Genomic DNA, 16,337 nt, shown 5'->3' on the forward strand with positions numbered 1-16,337 from the left:
CCTGACCGGGACTAGAACCCAGTGTGCCAGTGCCACAGGTGGAGGATTAGCCTGTTGAGCTGTGGTGCCAGCCCCAACCTTATTTAGACAAGGCCATAATCAAAATGGAAATTCTCTCCTTACTTCAGAGAAAGATACTTCCTTCTTTGATGGCCCCTTCTTTCTACTGGGATCTCACTCACAGAGATCTTTCATTTAGGTCATTTTTTTTTTTTTTTTTTTTTTTTTTTTTTTTTTTTTTTTTTTGCCAGAGTGTTTTGGCTTTCCATGCCTAAAATACTCTCATGGGCTCTTCAGCCAGATCCGAATGCCTTAAGGGCTGATTCTGAGGCCAGAGTGCTGTTTAGATGTCTTCCCTTTTGTTTTTGTTTTCTTTTTCTTTTCTTTTTTTTAAACAGGCAGAGTGGACAGTGAGAGAGAGAGACAGAGAAAAAGGTCTTCCTTTTGCCCTTGGTTCACCCTCCAATGGCCGCCACGGCCGGTGCGCTGCGGCTGGCGCACTGAGCTGACCCAATGGCAGGAGCCAGGTACTTATCCTGGTCTCCCATGGGGTGCAGGGCCCAAGCACTTGGGCCATCCTCCACTGCCTTCCCGGGCCACAGCAGAGAGCTGGCCTGGAAGAGGGGCAACCGGGACAGAATCTGGCGCCCCGACTGGGACTAGAACCCGGTGTTCCGGCGCCACAAGGCGGAGGATTAGCCTAGTGAGCCACGGCGCTGGCCTGTTTTTGTTTTCTTAAGATTTATTTTATTTATTTGAAAGGCAAAGTAACAGGGAGGGAGGGAAAGAAGGAGCTTGAGAGAGGGAGAGACAGAGACAGAGATCTCCTACCCACTGGCTCATTTCCCAAATGGCTGCAATAGCCAGGGCTAGGTCAGGCCAAAGCCAAGGGCCAGGAACTCCATCTGAGCCTTCCATGTGGGTAGCAGGGGCCCAAGCACTCGAGTCATCTGCTGCTTTCCCGAATTGGCGCTCATATGGGATGGTGGCATGGCAGGCTGTGACTTAACCCACTACACTACATTGCTGGCCTGAATCATGACCTAAGAGATCCTCTCCTCTCCGTAGGCCCTGGTAACTTCCTGATGACATCTTGTTATTTGGCAAGTTATTAGGATAGGGTTCTTCTGAACTTCATTGCTCATTAACCTTCCTGCCTTGTTTCTTCCCCATCCAGTTCAATCTGTCTCTTCTTACTTTCAACCCCTGTGAAAGAGCATTCTTTTATAACTTAGTGATGCTGCCTTCCTAACAATGATTGCAATTCTTTTTTAAAAATATATTTATTTATTTTAAAGGCAGAGTGAGAGTGAGAGCAAGAGAGAGATCTTTTACCCTCTGGTTGACTCCCCAAAATGTCACAACACCCAGGTCTGGGTCAAACCCTGACCAGGAACCAGGAACTCTATCCAGGTTCCCAGGTGGGTGGCGGGGACTCAGTAATGATGCGTTCCCAGGCATGTCAGTAGGAAACTGGATCAGAAGCAGAGAAGCCAGGAATTGAACTGCTCCTCCAATGCAGGATGCTTGTCAATTGCTTTCTTTCCCTTCTACCCACACATGGTGGAAAAATTTCAGTTCCAATGTTATCTGACACCACTTTATCACTCAACTCTGCTTTACTTGTGAGTTGGAGCCCCATTTCCTAGAAAATCAGACTGGTCCTGCAGGAGTTAGAGGTCTACCTATTCCCACTAGTTATGGCCAGGTGAGCAAGTTTCCAGCCATGCACAGGGCTGGCAGGGAGGCAGGTGATGGTAACTAACAGAGAAACAGAGAAAGTCTGAGAACTCAATGGTTTCTACTGTAGAACTTGAGGCAGATGATGAATATTTGTCTCCTTTTTAATTGTTGGCTCCTTGTAAGCTGTCATAAGATTTTCCAGACTCTTAGGATTCTGACATATCTAGTTTCCACTAAGCAGATTACCTTGGAAACCTTGGAGCAATGAAGAAGCAGTCATGTTTGGGGTGATGGAATTTCAGCAAGCACACAGCAGAGGCATCTGGTTCTTCCAGGACAACTGTAGCCATTCCTGGCATTAATGGTACAGGTACCAAGCAATGGCTACAGCAGTGTTTGTTGAAACAACTCTATTGTGACAAGGTATTGTTTCTGGATTCTCCTGACTTTGTGGAGACTTTTACAGGACTTGGATATTTCCATCACATCCAGACATGTGATTTTATGGTTTATAAAGGAATCTTAGTCTATTTTCTATTACTATAAGCTAGGTTTCAAGCTAGGTACTTCATAGTGAAAAAAGGTTTACTTAGCTCACATGTTTGGAAGCCGATAGTCCAAGATTTGGTGGTCCCATCTGTTAGGTCTCTGGGGAGGGCCTCCTTGGCTACATCACAGTGTGGTGGAGAAGTGGGAAGCGAAACACCTGTGTACAGAAGGGGCCAAGTACATGAGTTGGTGGCCTCACTTCATAACAAACACTCTCACAAGAACTAACTCTAAGACCAGCAGTAATCTCTTTCAAGGGCAGTGCCCCCAGTGACCCAGATGCCAGAAGGTTCCATCACTTCAACACAGCTGTTCTGGGAGCCATGAACATCTGGGGGACAACTCCCATGCAAACCATAGCAGTATTGTTCTGAGACACACATGAAAGGGAAATAAAAGAAGGTCCCTTTCAACACAGACTGAGAAGCACTACTCTAGGCTGATTTTTGTGAATGGGAGATCCAAGAACTCGGTAGAAGTTGCAGAGGGTTATTGTGCAATTCCCATTCATAAAACATCGGTACTTTTATAAACCACAAGACATGATTTATTTCCACAGATATATATGAATGAAAATGATAAATCATGCTTTTGGAAAAATGTGAATTGAAAGTCATGAGTCTGAAGTTCTCTGAGATTCTTGGATCTGTAGTTTAGTGTCTGTCATTACATTAGGTAAACTCTCAGGTATTATTTCCTCAAATGTTCCTCATGCTTTGGTCTCTTTGTCTCCTGCAATTCCAGTGGCCTACATATGAAACTGATATTGTTCTACAGTTCTTAGTAGCTCTTGTTTTTTCCACTTATTTTTCTCTTTTATTAGTTGGATATTTTCTTTAATATTGTCTTTGAGTATGTTGATTTCTTCATAATCTGTATGGAGTCTACTAATGACCTATTAATAGGCCACTTTCATGTTGTCCACTTTTTCCTTCAGAGATTTTAGCACATTAATTACAGCTGTTTAAAACTCTCCCTCAGATAGTTTCAACACCTATGTCATATCTGTATCTGGTTCTGTCTCTGGAGAGTCTCTTATCCTCTTACTTAATCTATTATTTCCTTTCCTTTCCCTGAAAAAGAATGTCTATCAGTTTTTGCATTCTAGAACAGTGCTGTAATTAATAGTGATTAGTGATATAAGACTCTTAGGCATTTTTAATATGGCTACTATGAATTGAGGTGTGCTTTTAAAGACCCACCAAGGAAGCTGGCACTGTGGAGTAATAGGTAAAGCTGTCACCTGTAGCGCTGGCATCCCATATGGTTCAAGTCCTGGCTGCTCTATTTCTGATCCCACTGTCTGCTATGGCCTGGGAAAGCAGTAGAACATCTTCTACCGAGTCCCTGGGTCCCTGCACCCATGTGGGAGACCTGGAGGAAGCTCCTGACTTCCGTCTGGTGCAGCCCTGGCCATTGCGGCCATTTGGGGAGTGAACCAGTGGGTGGAAGACCTCTCTATCTCTCTCTGCCTCTGCCTCTCTGTAACTCTGCCTTTCAAATAAACAAATCTTAAAAAAAAAAAAGACCCACTGATGCCATCAAAAAGGATGGAAAATGTCTAATAGATAATTTTATATTGATTTCATGCTGAAATAGTAATACTTATAATATATTGGTTTCATTAAATACATTATTAAGATAATTTACCTGCTTTATTTTACTTCTTTAAAACTGTGACTACTAGAACATTTAAATTACATATGTGACAGAAGATCTATATAAATTGTGAGAAATATTATGTTCATAGATAACATAGTTAAGATACTAGTTTTCTCCACATTGATATTTTGTTTTAATGCAAAAGATATCAAAACTCCAGTAGTTTTATTGTAGCTATCGATAAGTTTATTCTAAAATGTATATGGAAATGTAAAGTACCTGAAGTAGCTGAGATATTTGCAAAGTAAGAATAAAGTAGGAGGAAGCATTCTACCCTGTTCTAAAATTTATTGCACAGCTACAATGAGAAAGAAAGAGAGAGGGAGAGGGAGAGAGAGGGAGAGAGAGGGAGAAAGAGGGAGAGAGAGGGAGAGAGAGAGAGGGAGAGAGAGAGAGAAGAGAGAGCTTACTTGGTTCACTCCCCCAAATGCCTATAACAGCTGGTTCTGGTTCTGGGCCAGGTTGAAGCCAGGAGCCAGGAACTCCATTCAGGTCTCCCACAAGAGTTGCAGGGACTCAAGTACATGAGCCCATCACCTGCTGTCTCTAAGGATGTGCATTAGCAGCAAGCTGGAACTGGGAGTGCAGCTGGGTCTCAAACCCAGGCACTCTGGTTTGGAATGTAGGTGTCCCAAGTAGTGTCTCTCTTTCTCTCTTTTTTAAATTATTTATTGATTTATTTATTTGAGAGGCAGAGTTACAGAGAGAGGTCTTCCATCTGCTGATTCTCTCCCAAACGGCCGCAGTTGCCAGAGCTGGGCCGATCCAAAGCCAGGAGTCAGGAGCTTCCTCTGTGTTTCCCACGTGGGTGCAGGGGCCCAAGCACTTGAGCCATCTTCTACTGCTTTCCCAGGCCATTAACAGGGAGCTGGATTGGAAGTGGTGCAGCCACAGTTGGAGGCTTAGCATCCACCCCCGCAAATGGCATCTTAACTGCTGTGACAAATGCCCCACCCCCTAGCTTGTCTACCGTCCCCACCCCCAGCTCATGGAGGGAAGGAAGATACTCTTATAATATTGTTCTGCCAGACTTACGGTCCCTAAACAGTCTAACTTCCTCTTTCTACCTTCCCAAATTGTCCTTTTGTTGTTGTATTATATCATGGATCTATAGTTGTACTTAAAGAAGATCAGAAATAATCTGTACTATTTTGTCTGTATCAGAAGTTCTCTATGTATTATTATTATTACTTTAGATTTATTTATTTATTTTGAAAATTCCTGGGCCCCTACATCTACATGGGAGATCAGGAAGAAGCTCCTGGCTCCTGGCTTTGGCTCGTCCCAGCCCCAATCATTGTGGCTATTTGGGGAGTGAATCAGCAGGGGGAAGACCCCCCTCTGTCGCTCCCTCTCTATTTATTTTCAAATAGATAAATAAATCTTTAAAAAATATTTACCAGGACATTTCCTGTTTTCTTCATGGCCTACATCTGGCTACCTCAAACCACAAATCAACAGATCAGACTTTCAGGATAGTGATACTAACTTTGAAGGTTTTTGGTATTTTTTGGTGGTCATTTTTGTTTCTTGCTTGAGGTCTGAGGAATTAATGGGATCACTCAAATTTCATACTTATTTTGTTCCAGATATCAGTTTTTTAAAAACAGATATGTATCATATATTTTAAAATTTTGAGCATTTTATTTTTTGATTTATTTAAACTTGGAGTTTTATCTCCTATAATTTACTTCCATTATTTTCCAGGGGATTAAAAAAAGGGAATAAAGAAAAATTGCCTTTTTTCATTTTAGGTCTTGATTCACTTTTTTTTTTTTTTTTTTTTTTTTGGACAGGCAGAGTGGATAGTGAGAGAGAGAGAGAGAGAGAGAAAGGTCTTCCTTTTTGCCGTTGGTTCACCCTCCAATGGCCGCTGCGGCCGGCGCACCGCGCTGATCCCAAGCCAGGAGCCAGGTGCTTCCTTTGGGCCATCCTCCACTGCACTCCTGGGCCACAGCAGAGAGCTGGACTGGAAGAGGGGCAACCGGGACAGAATCCAGCGCCCCGACTGGGACTAGAACCTGGTGTGCCAGCGCCGCTAGGCGGAGGATTAGCCTATTGAACATGGCACTGGCCTTGATTCACTTTTTTGATAATGGATTTTTGGTATATAATAGACAAAACATATGTCTGGATGGTTTAATTGCATTGTTTAATATTTTAAGATTTGTATCTATTTATTTATTTGAAAGGCAGAGACAGAGTGAGAGATTGACTTTCCATCTGCTGATTCACTCCCTAAATGGCTGCAACAGCCAGGTCTGGGCCAGGCTGTAGCTGGGAGCCTGAAACTCCATCCTCTTCTCCACGATCAGTGACAGGGACCCTCTTCCCAGGCATATTAGCAAGGCAGCTCCATCAGAAGTAGAGCAACATAGACCGTTGCAGCCATTTGGAAGACTTCTTTCTCTCTCTGTTTCTCCCTCTCTCTGTAACTCTGTCTTTCAAATAAACAAAATAAATCTTTTAAGAATATAAAAAAAAGAAATGGAACAACTGAGACTCAAACCAGCACTTCAGTAGGGGATGCCAGTGTCACAGGCTTAACCTGCTGTGCCACAACACTGGCCATTGTACTTTAATAGTTTTAAAATCAGACATTTTATGTTTCCAAGTGGTCTGTCTGCCTCTCTAACTCTACCTTTCAAATAAATTTTTAAAAAAGTGAGGAACAGTGCAGGAAAATGCTAGCTTTTTGGAACAGTCATGGGAAAACAGTATTATGAGGGTACTCCAAAAATCTGTAGAAAATTATAAGTGTGACTTTATTTTTGGCACAAAAAGTCTGATGGGCAGGTATTTGGTACATTGGTGAAGTCACCACTTGGGATGTCCACATCCTGCATCAGAGTGCCTGGTTTCAGGACCCAGCTCTATTTCAATACAGCTTTCTGCTAATGCAGCCCCACGAGGCAGCCAGTGATAGCTCAAGAATGGGGGTTGCACCCATGTGGGAGACCCAGACTGATTTCCAGGCTCCTGGCTTTCACCTGGCTCAGCCCCAGCTATTGTTGGCATTTGGGGAGTGAACCAATGGATGAAAGATATATCTTTCTTTTTGCCTTTCAAATAAAATAAATAAAAATTTTGAAATCCACAGGTTTTTTTTTCATAATATTTATCTTTTACATATGATGAAAAAAATTCCTTGCACCAAAAGAAACTCATACTTTTAATTTCATTTCTGAAACTGAACCCCTAAAATATAAAGGCAAAACTCTCATCTGTATTCCCTTAGCCCAAGGTGTCCTTGCCAGTCCAAAAAAAAAGGAACTCACTTAATTGAGGGCGTGGTACCACTGGCCTGACAGGGTTCTAATGATCATACTCAAGAAGTCATCTGCTTCTACAGTAGATTAAACCTTACTGGCCAGTGTTGTCCAGAAGGGTTTGTTTAAGGAGATTCCAGGTTCTGGCAGGGAAATTCCAGGTCTGGGACAGAAGGTGACTGCCACTTACATGTAACCCCCAGAACAACTAAAGCCCACCTGGCTGTCATAAATTCCCTAAAGAGCACAGCATCGCCAACCAATCAAAGATCACATGTACATTGAACAACCAGGAACCTGGACATGAGATGAACACATACCCCTCACCCCCAATTTCAATCTGTAAGAACCTTCAGTCCTCACTCCTGGGGGAGCTCCTTGATCTGCTCTTTGCAATAAACACCTACTTTCTGCCACACTGTGATGTCAGTGACTGGCTTTCTATGCATAGGCTGAGTGGACCCAGGTTTGTGGGTTCTATTGCAACACCTCCAAGTAGTTTGGCATGTTGTTTGGCACCATTTCCATGGGCTTTTTGAAGTACCCTCATATGGGCAAACTGTTGAAGGCTAAAAGGGACTAGAGTGAAATTTCAAACATATGCAGTGTATGGATATTTTCAGGTCTTGATTTGAAACAAAAAATGGAAATAGCCCAAGAAATTTTATTAAATATGAACCTCTAAATAGGGCTCATATCAAGTGCTTCTTACTGATTTCATTTAATGTGGCACTGGCATTTAGTTATGCTTTAAAAAATTCCTTATTTGGGGGCCAGTGCCATGGCTCACTTGGTTAATCCTCCGCCTGCGGCGCCGGCATCCCATATGGGTGCCGAGTTCTAGTCCCAGTTGCTCCTCTTCCAGTCCAGCTCTCTGCTGTGGCCCGGGAGGACAGTGGAGGATGGCCCAAGTGCTTGGGCCCTGCACCCGCATGGGAGACCAGGAGGAGGTACCTGGCTTCCTGGCTTCAGATCGGCGCAGCACTGGCCATGGCGGCCATTTGGGGAGTGAACCTACGGAAGGAAGACCTTTCTCTCTGTCTTTCTCTCTCCCTCTCTCACTGTCTATAACTCTATCTCCTGTCAAATAAAAAAAAAAAATTCCTTATCTAGCACTCTGGGCCCAGGCTCGGGGCAATCAGGTACCACGGCTCCTCCACCACTGGGCAGATCCAGGGTTCCTGCTGACCCTGTGCTGAGGATCCCAAGCAGTTGGCAAGGCATGGTGCTGCCTCCAGGATACCCCCCCAGATAGCTCTGGCCTTTTTGGGAGCAGCTGAGTGAGCTGGAGGCCCAGGAGAGTGAAAGGTACCTGAGCCTGGTGACCATACTGCAGGCACTGTGAGTGCAACAGTTGGCCGAGAATAAGTGTGTGGACAGGGAGCAGCTCATGGCACAGCCCATGGCCAAGATGTCACAGATGACTGAGGACCGGTGGTGGTGGCAGAGGGAGCACTGGGAGGTGAGGAAGGCGTGGCTGCAGGCTGAGACCCAGTAGCCCTGGGCTGCCATGTGGACCCGAGAGGCTCCCAGGAGCAGCTGTGGGACTCAGAGAAGCAGCAGCATGAGCGCCTCAAGAGAATCACAGAAGGAGGTTTGGCACTGCAATGGCAGCTGCTGTGGCCCAACACCCAGCAGCCTCCAGGGCACCGGCTCCTGGGCCTAGTCCTTTCCCAGTAAAGCCTGCAGCTGGTGGCCCCCTGAGGGGAAAACTCCTTATCTGTCAGACTAGGAGTGAACAGACCATGAGCCACTCGGTTTCTGTAAATTAACTTTTACAGCAATACAGCAAGATGCGTAGTTACCACAGAGGCACTTTGTCCCATAAAGCCTAAAATCTTAATGCCTAAAATCTTTCACAGAAAGAGCTTGTCCATCCTGTGTTATAAAGGTGTTTTGAGTGGGCAGGCGTTTGAACACTAGGACACCTGCATCCCACATGGAAGTGCCGGGTTCAGTACCTGGTTCTGGCTCCTGACTGTAGCTTCCTGCTGATGCAGACCCTGGGAGGCAGCAGTGAGGGCTCAAGTATTTGAGCTTGTCACTCACGTGGAAACCAGGATTGAGTTCATGGTTGCTGGCTTTGGTCCTGGCCTGGCCCTGGCCATTGTGGGCATTTGGGGAGTGAGCCAGTAGATGAAAGCTTTTTTTTTTTTTTAATCTCTATGTCTGTCTCTTTCTCTCTACTACTCTGTGTATGTGTATGTGTCTGACTCCCAAAGAAATAAAAAAGTTCATATATATATATATATATTATATATTATATATATAAAAGACATGCAGAGGTATTTAGAAGTAAAAAATGGGATGGTTGTAATTTCCTTTAAAAGACTGACAAAATTGAAACATGACTGGGAAAATGTTGATATTTCTTGAAACTTATGAACATATGAGGTTTCATTAATTATTCCATCTAAATTTATATATGTTTGAAAGATTCTATAATCAATTATCAAAAATGATTTATTTATTTATTTGAAAGACAAAGTTACACAGGGTGGTGGGGGAGAGGTATCTTCCATCTGCAGGTTCACTTCCCAAATGACTGCAATGGCAGAGTCTGGACTGGGCCGAAGCTAGGAGCCTGGAACTCCATCTGAGTCTCTCTCGTGGGTGGCAGAAGCCCATACACTCAGGACGTCTTCTGTTGCTTTCCCAGGTGCATTAGCAAGGAGTGGGATTGGAAGTGGAACAGCTGGGACTCGAACCAGTGTTCATATAGGATGGTACATGGCAAGCAGCAGCTTAACTCGCTGCAACAGCTCCTAAAATTAATTGTTAAAAAAAACCACAAATGATCTTTTGCATGTTTAGCACACACAAAGGCCTGGGTTTTAGAATTTTTAGTTCTGCTTTATAAAGCAAGCAGAGAGAGGGGTTAAGAGGAACACAGAGATTTGTTTTGAGAGTCTGCTATGTGATAAACACTGTGCTAGGTTCTTGATAAGTTTCTTTAAAAAATATTTTTATGACAATACCTTGAGGGAGATATTAGGATTCACGATTTACTGAAGAAACACTGGGAGCTTAGAGACATTGACTGCTTTACAGAAAGTAAAGAGAGTGCAGGAATTTGACCCTTGCCTGGGTGTTGGACACCCGCAGTGCTAAGTGGATAAGCAGAGGTACTGCCACTGTTTAAAGGTCAAAAATCTCCTCATGCATAGCAGCTAAGACAGAGCTTCAAGGTTCTTATACCTGGATAATGCTAGCTTTGCCAGGCTTCAGTGTTGGGAAATTCGGTCAGTTTTTCAAAAAGCACTTGATAATGGCTGCTACATTCCAGGAAAATGGACAGAATGGACAGACCCAGTAAACTGTTAACTTTTATTCTTGCTTAATATATATTACATTATTCTGCAAAAATTATGAGTTAAGTGCACTTTAATGGAAACAAGGTACTTAAAATATAATTGGGACAACTAAAAACATTCTATCATGAGTATAGAAGGAAAAAGAGCCAGTAAACAAAACAAAACAACATACATGGAATGAGAACAAACTCTCCTCAAGTTCTAGACAGTACGTTCCTTCCTCCTCTTTTCCAGTCTGAAGCTCCCTGGAGTAGCTGTTAGGATAAGGCTTCGGCAGTTCTGTCGCTGAGAACACATGTGTGATTCATGGAAGATAGTCTGTTCCAGACAGGGCTGCCAAGGCCAAGTGCTTCTCTGTTTCATTGAGGTCTCAGGAAACTGCAGGCTCCAGGACACGAGGTTGCTGCCCAAGAGCTGCTGTGTTTTATTTGTGAGTCCTTACACCTCACTGAGGTTTAAAAATAGGTGACCTCCTTGTCCGTGGTGTTCAGTTGCAAGTACTCGAGGGTGCCTTTTTTGTAGCTGGCTACCCGTGTGGGTTTTCGACTTCGTATTCCTGCAGCCTGTCTTTTTTGTAAAGAGTTGGCAATCATGTCTGAAAATTCTGCTTGCAATCGTTGTTGATTCTCCCTGGAAGGTGGGTGAGGAGAGAAAACAGAATCAGCAAAAGACACGGGATATTCCTTGGCTCCAGAGTCATCAGTTCAGCTCACCAATCTCTCATTGAATGCCTTTTCTGTGTTAAACACACACAGTCCAAAGAATACACAGTGATCCTTGCCCTTGAGGCACTTAAAGACCTTTCATCCCTGCTATGTGAAGAAGTAGAATAAGCAGACGGTATTTCAAGCAGGAAACCAGACTTCAATTTCTTTCTTTCTTTTTTGTTTTAAGAAACAAATGGAATTTGAGTTGGCAGATTTTTTTCTTTTCTTCCTTCCTTCCTTCCTTCCTTCCTTCCTTCCTTCCTTCCTTCCTTCCTTCCTTCCTTCCTTCCTTCCTTCCTTCCTTCCTTCCTTCCTTCCTTCCTTCCTTCCTTCCTTCCTTCCTTCCTTCCTTTCTTTCTTTCTTTCTTTCTTTCTTTCTTTCTTTCTTTCTTTCTTTCTTTCTTTCTTTCTTTCTTTCTTTCTTTCTTTCTTTCTTTCTATTTGAAAGGCAGAGAGACAGAAGGAGATCTTCCATCCACTGGCTCATTCTCCAAATGCTACCACCAACTGGGGCTGTGCCAGGCTGAAGTCAGAAGCCTGGAACTCCACCCAGTTCTTCCACATGGGTGGCAGGAATCCAAGTATTTGCACCATCATCTGCTACCTCCCAGGGTGCATGTTAGCAGAAAGACGGATTGGAAGCAAAGCTGAGACTCAAATACAAGGACTGTGACATATGGCAGCTTAACCACTGTGCCATGGACTTCAGTTTCAAAGGGAAGCAACATGCCACTAGAATCGATAGGTACAGTTGAGAGGACCCCAGTTTCTAGTAACTGGAGAAGGGAGGTTCTAAAGCTCATGTGTATGAGAGCACTTCAAAAAGTTTGCAGAAACACGGAATTAAAAGTGAGTTTATTTAGGTGCAAAAGAATAAAACCATGGATAGGCTTCCTGTCTTAAGTGCATTTTTCTTGAACTTTTTTGTGATCCCTCATATGCATGGATTTTAACATTACTTTTTCCAAACTGAACTCATCTTTTAACTCTACTTCCAGGAATTTTTTGTACTCACATGTATTCTGTTACCTCATATCCAATATTTCATTGCCACTTGCAGTCATGTGCCCACTTAAATTGGCTACACCCCTACCCCCTCTCTCTCCCTGCCACACCCAGAAGCTTACACAGTGGGAGGGGCTGGCAGGTTGTACTCCTGGTCCTTCATCCCTGTCAGCCAGTAGGTGATCTCGGTTCCTCTTCCCTAGTGAGACAAAAGGGACAGGTCCCATGGAGCCCAATGAGACAGTTTTGTTCTAGCCCCCTGTTCCTACAGTGATCTCTTTGTTTCCAAGACATATTTCACTTCTGCATTTTTCATAGGTACTTTTATACATATGTACACACACACATACACATACATTTTTTCTGGTTTTTATTTTTGCATACATATTTCTTTTTTTTTTTTAGTAATTTGTGAGACAGAGTTTCCATGTGCTGGCTTACTTCCCAAATGGCCCGATAGCCTACCAACTGGGGGCTGAAGTCAGGAGCAAGGAACTCAATTCAGGTCTCCTGTGTGAGCAGCAGCAATCAAATCACTTGAACCATCCCTGCTGCCTCCTAGGGGTCTGGATTAGCAGGAAGCTGGAGTCTGGAGCCAGACCCAGGAATCAAACCCAGGCACTCCAATGAAGGAAGCATCTTAACCACCAGCCAAAAGTCTGCTGCTAGTGCTGTATTTAAGCACAGTACACATTTTTTGTTATGATCTGGATTATCTCTGGACAAATTTCCAGGAGTGATTAAAAAAAAATAAGCCTCTTAGGGGCTGGCCCTGTGGCATAGCGTGTAAAGCCACCACCTGCAGTGCCAGCATCCCATATGGGCACTAGTTCGAGTCCTGGCTGCTTCACTTCTGATCCAGCTCTCTGCTATGGCCTGGGAAAGCAGTAGAAGATGGCCCAAGTCCTTGGGCCCCTGCACCTGTGTGGGAGACCTGGAAGAAGCTCCTGGCTCCTGGCTTCCGATCGGCCCAGATCCAGCCGTTGCAGCCATCTGGGGAATGAACCGGTGGATGGAAGACTCTTTCTCTTTCTCTCTCTGTCTCTCTAATAAATAAATAAATCTTTTTAAAAAATAAAAATAAGCCTCTTATTTACCAGACACGTTTTTTCCTTTTTTGGAGGTTTTCTTTTTTCCCAAGAAAATTTTAAAATACCACTATAGTAACTATATTAACATCAGAACTCTAACTTAAAAGGGAAGATGATTCGTCTATATTTCTGCTATGTCAACAAATCCAACAGGTTTTCATTGTCTGAATTTTCTTTCTGCATTTTGCAATAAAGTTTTGTGACAAAACTTTTGCCATCATTTCACTACCTTAGGTCTATAAATTATAAACAAATCTGCATCATAAAAACACTTGTAATATGACCTTTGGGCTCATCTTGGGGCTATGCAATATATAGGAACTTATTGGGAACTGTTTTTGTTTAAGTTTATATTTGAAAAGGAGACTGGCTAAAAAAAAAAAATCACTCATTGGCTGGCGCTGTGGCTCACTTGGCTAATCCTCCGCCTGCAGCGCCGGCACCCTGGGTTCTAGTTCAGATTGGGGCGCTGGATTCTGTCCCGTTGCTCCTCTTCCAGTCTAGCTCTCTGCTGTGGCCCGGGGAAGGCAGTGGAGGATGGCCCAAGTGCTTGGGCCCTGCACCCTCATGGGAGACCAGGAGGAAGCACCTGGCTCCTGGCTTCGGATCCGTGCAGTGCCGGCCGTAGCGGCCATTTGGGGGGTGAACCAACGGAAGGAAGACCTTTCTCTTTGTCTCTCTCTCTCTTACTAACCCTGCCTGTCAAAAAAAAAAAAAAAAATCACTCATTTTTAGTGGTTTGCTAGCAGTGTTTGGACCTCAATAATCCACAAACCACTTCTATTTTGAGAGGAAATTCTCTGTGTAGAAATGAATGCTGGTACTTCAAAATAAAACAAAAATAAGTACATTTAAAAAAATCATGGAATAGAGTTAAAAATAAATTTATATTGTTGTAAATTTTTCTTAAAAAGTTTTTTTATAATATGCATTTTAAAGGATTTTTTAATCTTTCTGAGAGGCAGAGAGCTACAGATAGATATGATAGACAGATACAAAGAAAGAAAAAAGAGCTCCCACCTCCTAGTTCACTGCCCAAATGCCAGCAGTGGCTGGAATTTGCCCTGGGCCAAAGCTGAAACCTGAGAACTCAAACCAGGTCTCCCAGGTGGGTGATGGAAACTCAGTTACCTGAGCCATCACCAATGCCTCCCAGGTTGCACATTAGCAGAAAGCTTGAGGCAGGACTGGTGGCAAGTGTGGAACTGAGACACTGCAATGTGGCAATGGGCAAATCAGCCCCCATCTTAACAGCTAAAATGTCCACCCTGAACAATGGGGAGAATGTAGAGTAACCATTCTCAAAGTCTAACATGATCACACTCAGAATACTTGTTAAAACTACAAGAGTACTTCAAAAAGTTCATGAAAATGGAATGAAAATATGTTTATTTGATGTAAAAAAATTTGAAATCCATGCATAGCCTTTTCGTAATCCACATTTTTCATGAACTTTCAGAAGACTCCTGAGAAACACAGGTCTTACTAGTAGCAGCCTCTTGTAGCAAGGGTAGAAAGAGAAGTGAGGAGATGGAGTTTTGAGTCCTAGACCTAATTGTAGCTCTCTGGTTTGGAGGAGCAATTGGAAAAAAAAAAATCTTAGATATATGTGGAGGAAAGGGTGACAGCAGTTTATAACATATTGGTCATTGTTTAAAATATCAAAAAAGCTATATGAAGTAAAGGAAAGTTCTTTAAAGATTCACTTTATTTTACTTGAAAGAGAGTTACAGAGAGAGAGAAAAAGAGGGAGAGAGATCTTCCATCTGCTGTTTCACTCTCCAAATGGCTGCAATGGCCATGGCTGGGCCAGTCTGAAGCCAAAAGCCTGGAACTCCATCTGTGTTTCCTACGTGAGTGGCAGGGGTCCAAACACATGGGACATCTTCTGCTGTTTTCCCAGGTGCATTAGCAGGGAGCTGGTTAGGAAGTGGAGCAGCTGGGACACGAACAAGTGCTCATATGGAATGCCCTTGTCGGAGGTGATGGCTTAACCTGCTGTGTCACAAAACCAGTCCCCAAAAAAGGAAAGTTCTCACCACCTTCATGGGTAGTGGTTTCTACTTGTAGGGGCTGTGGGTGATCATGGGGTTGTGCCCAGCACAGAAAAGAACTGTCCATCTTCATGGTCCTCAGCTCTCCTGGCCCTTGTGTGTCTGAGTGTTTTCCCTGTGTAATGTCTCTTGTATTCCTTACCTTTAAGTATGTTTCTCCTCTCACTTCATACAGGAACTGGCACTCAGTTCTTTTCAGGATGGATAAAGTGGAGCCATTCATGTGAATTCTCAGGGCTGGAAATGCAACAGAGATGAATGAAAATCCCATCCATTTGGAAGTCTACTTTATGGCCACATTCGTTTTGCCTTAATTCAGGATATCAGGAACACCTGAAAGAAGTATCCTGCATCAAGGGGAAATATGGCTTTTTTCAGTGAAATAACATTAAAACTGGCATCAGTGAGAGAAGAAATATCACACTTGGGAGGAGTGAGGTCTGGTACTGGTTCCCAGGCTCCTGATTGATAGAGCTTCCCAGCTTTTGCCCTGCCTAGATTCCCATACCAGCTCAGATTACTAGTCTTTTGGACCTAGTTTTGGATGTGGCTTGCTGTACCAAGCTTGAAGTTGGAATTCGGTCTGGAGGCCCAGTGGAAAAGTCACAATAAAGAGCTGAAGAGTTGGGGTGGAGATTGTCACGGGACAGTTCTGAAGGCAGTTATAGGGTCTTGATTTTCTTAGATTTCCTTCTTCTGGAACATTGCTATATTTCTGCCAAACAAATGTTGAGGGCATCGCCACTCATAGGTCTGCCCTTCTCTGAGTGCACATGTAGGCCTATTACACACCCGAGAATTGCTAAATGCTTAACATCATGCCCAATCCTTCTGGAAACACTCTCACAAGGTTGGTATCTCAGCCTCAATTTATATCTTCATCTTTCAGAAGCCTACAAAGGACAGCTAACTTTCCTCCCAACTTAGGGATCAACATAGTTGGGATTTTAATCCATGTCTTTTTGATGCCAACTTTATTCTTTGCACCATGATTTTCCAGTAC

At 43.5% G+C, this 16,337-nt stretch overlaps 1 protein-coding gene across 7 annotated transcripts in view; it reads right to left on the minus strand.

Moving 5' to 3' along the window:
• Positions 1-2,300: 2,300 nt before the first annotated feature.
• The window catches only part of GUCY2C (guanylate cyclase 2C), a 118,844-nt gene continuing 104,807 nt past the window's right edge, over positions 2,301-16,337 (minus strand). For 5 of the 7 annotated variants that reach the window (XM_051850284.2, XM_070049419.1, XM_051850285.2 and 2 more), the window contains 3 exons: positions 15,477-15,571; positions 12,312-12,388; positions 10,477-11,107 (listed from right to left, as the gene is read on the minus strand). In XM_051850284.2, coding sequence (XP_051706244.1) covers positions 10,933-11,107; positions 12,312-12,388; positions 15,477-15,571 — 347 coding nt within the window. In that variant the 3' untranslated portion in view covers positions 10,477-10,932. Of the gene's footprint in view, positions 2,390-9,624; positions 9,929-10,476; positions 11,108-12,311; positions 12,389-15,476; positions 15,572-16,337 lie in introns of those variants that run through there. The other 2 variants (XR_007921053.2, XR_011379003.1) reach the window with 2 other exon arrangements.

Source organism: Oryctolagus cuniculus, chromosome 9 (assembly GCF_964237555.1).
Source record: "Oryctolagus cuniculus chromosome 9, mOryCun1.1, whole genome shotgun sequence".
NCBI classification, from domain to species: domain Eukaryota; kingdom Metazoa; phylum Chordata; class Mammalia; order Lagomorpha; family Leporidae; genus Oryctolagus; species Oryctolagus cuniculus.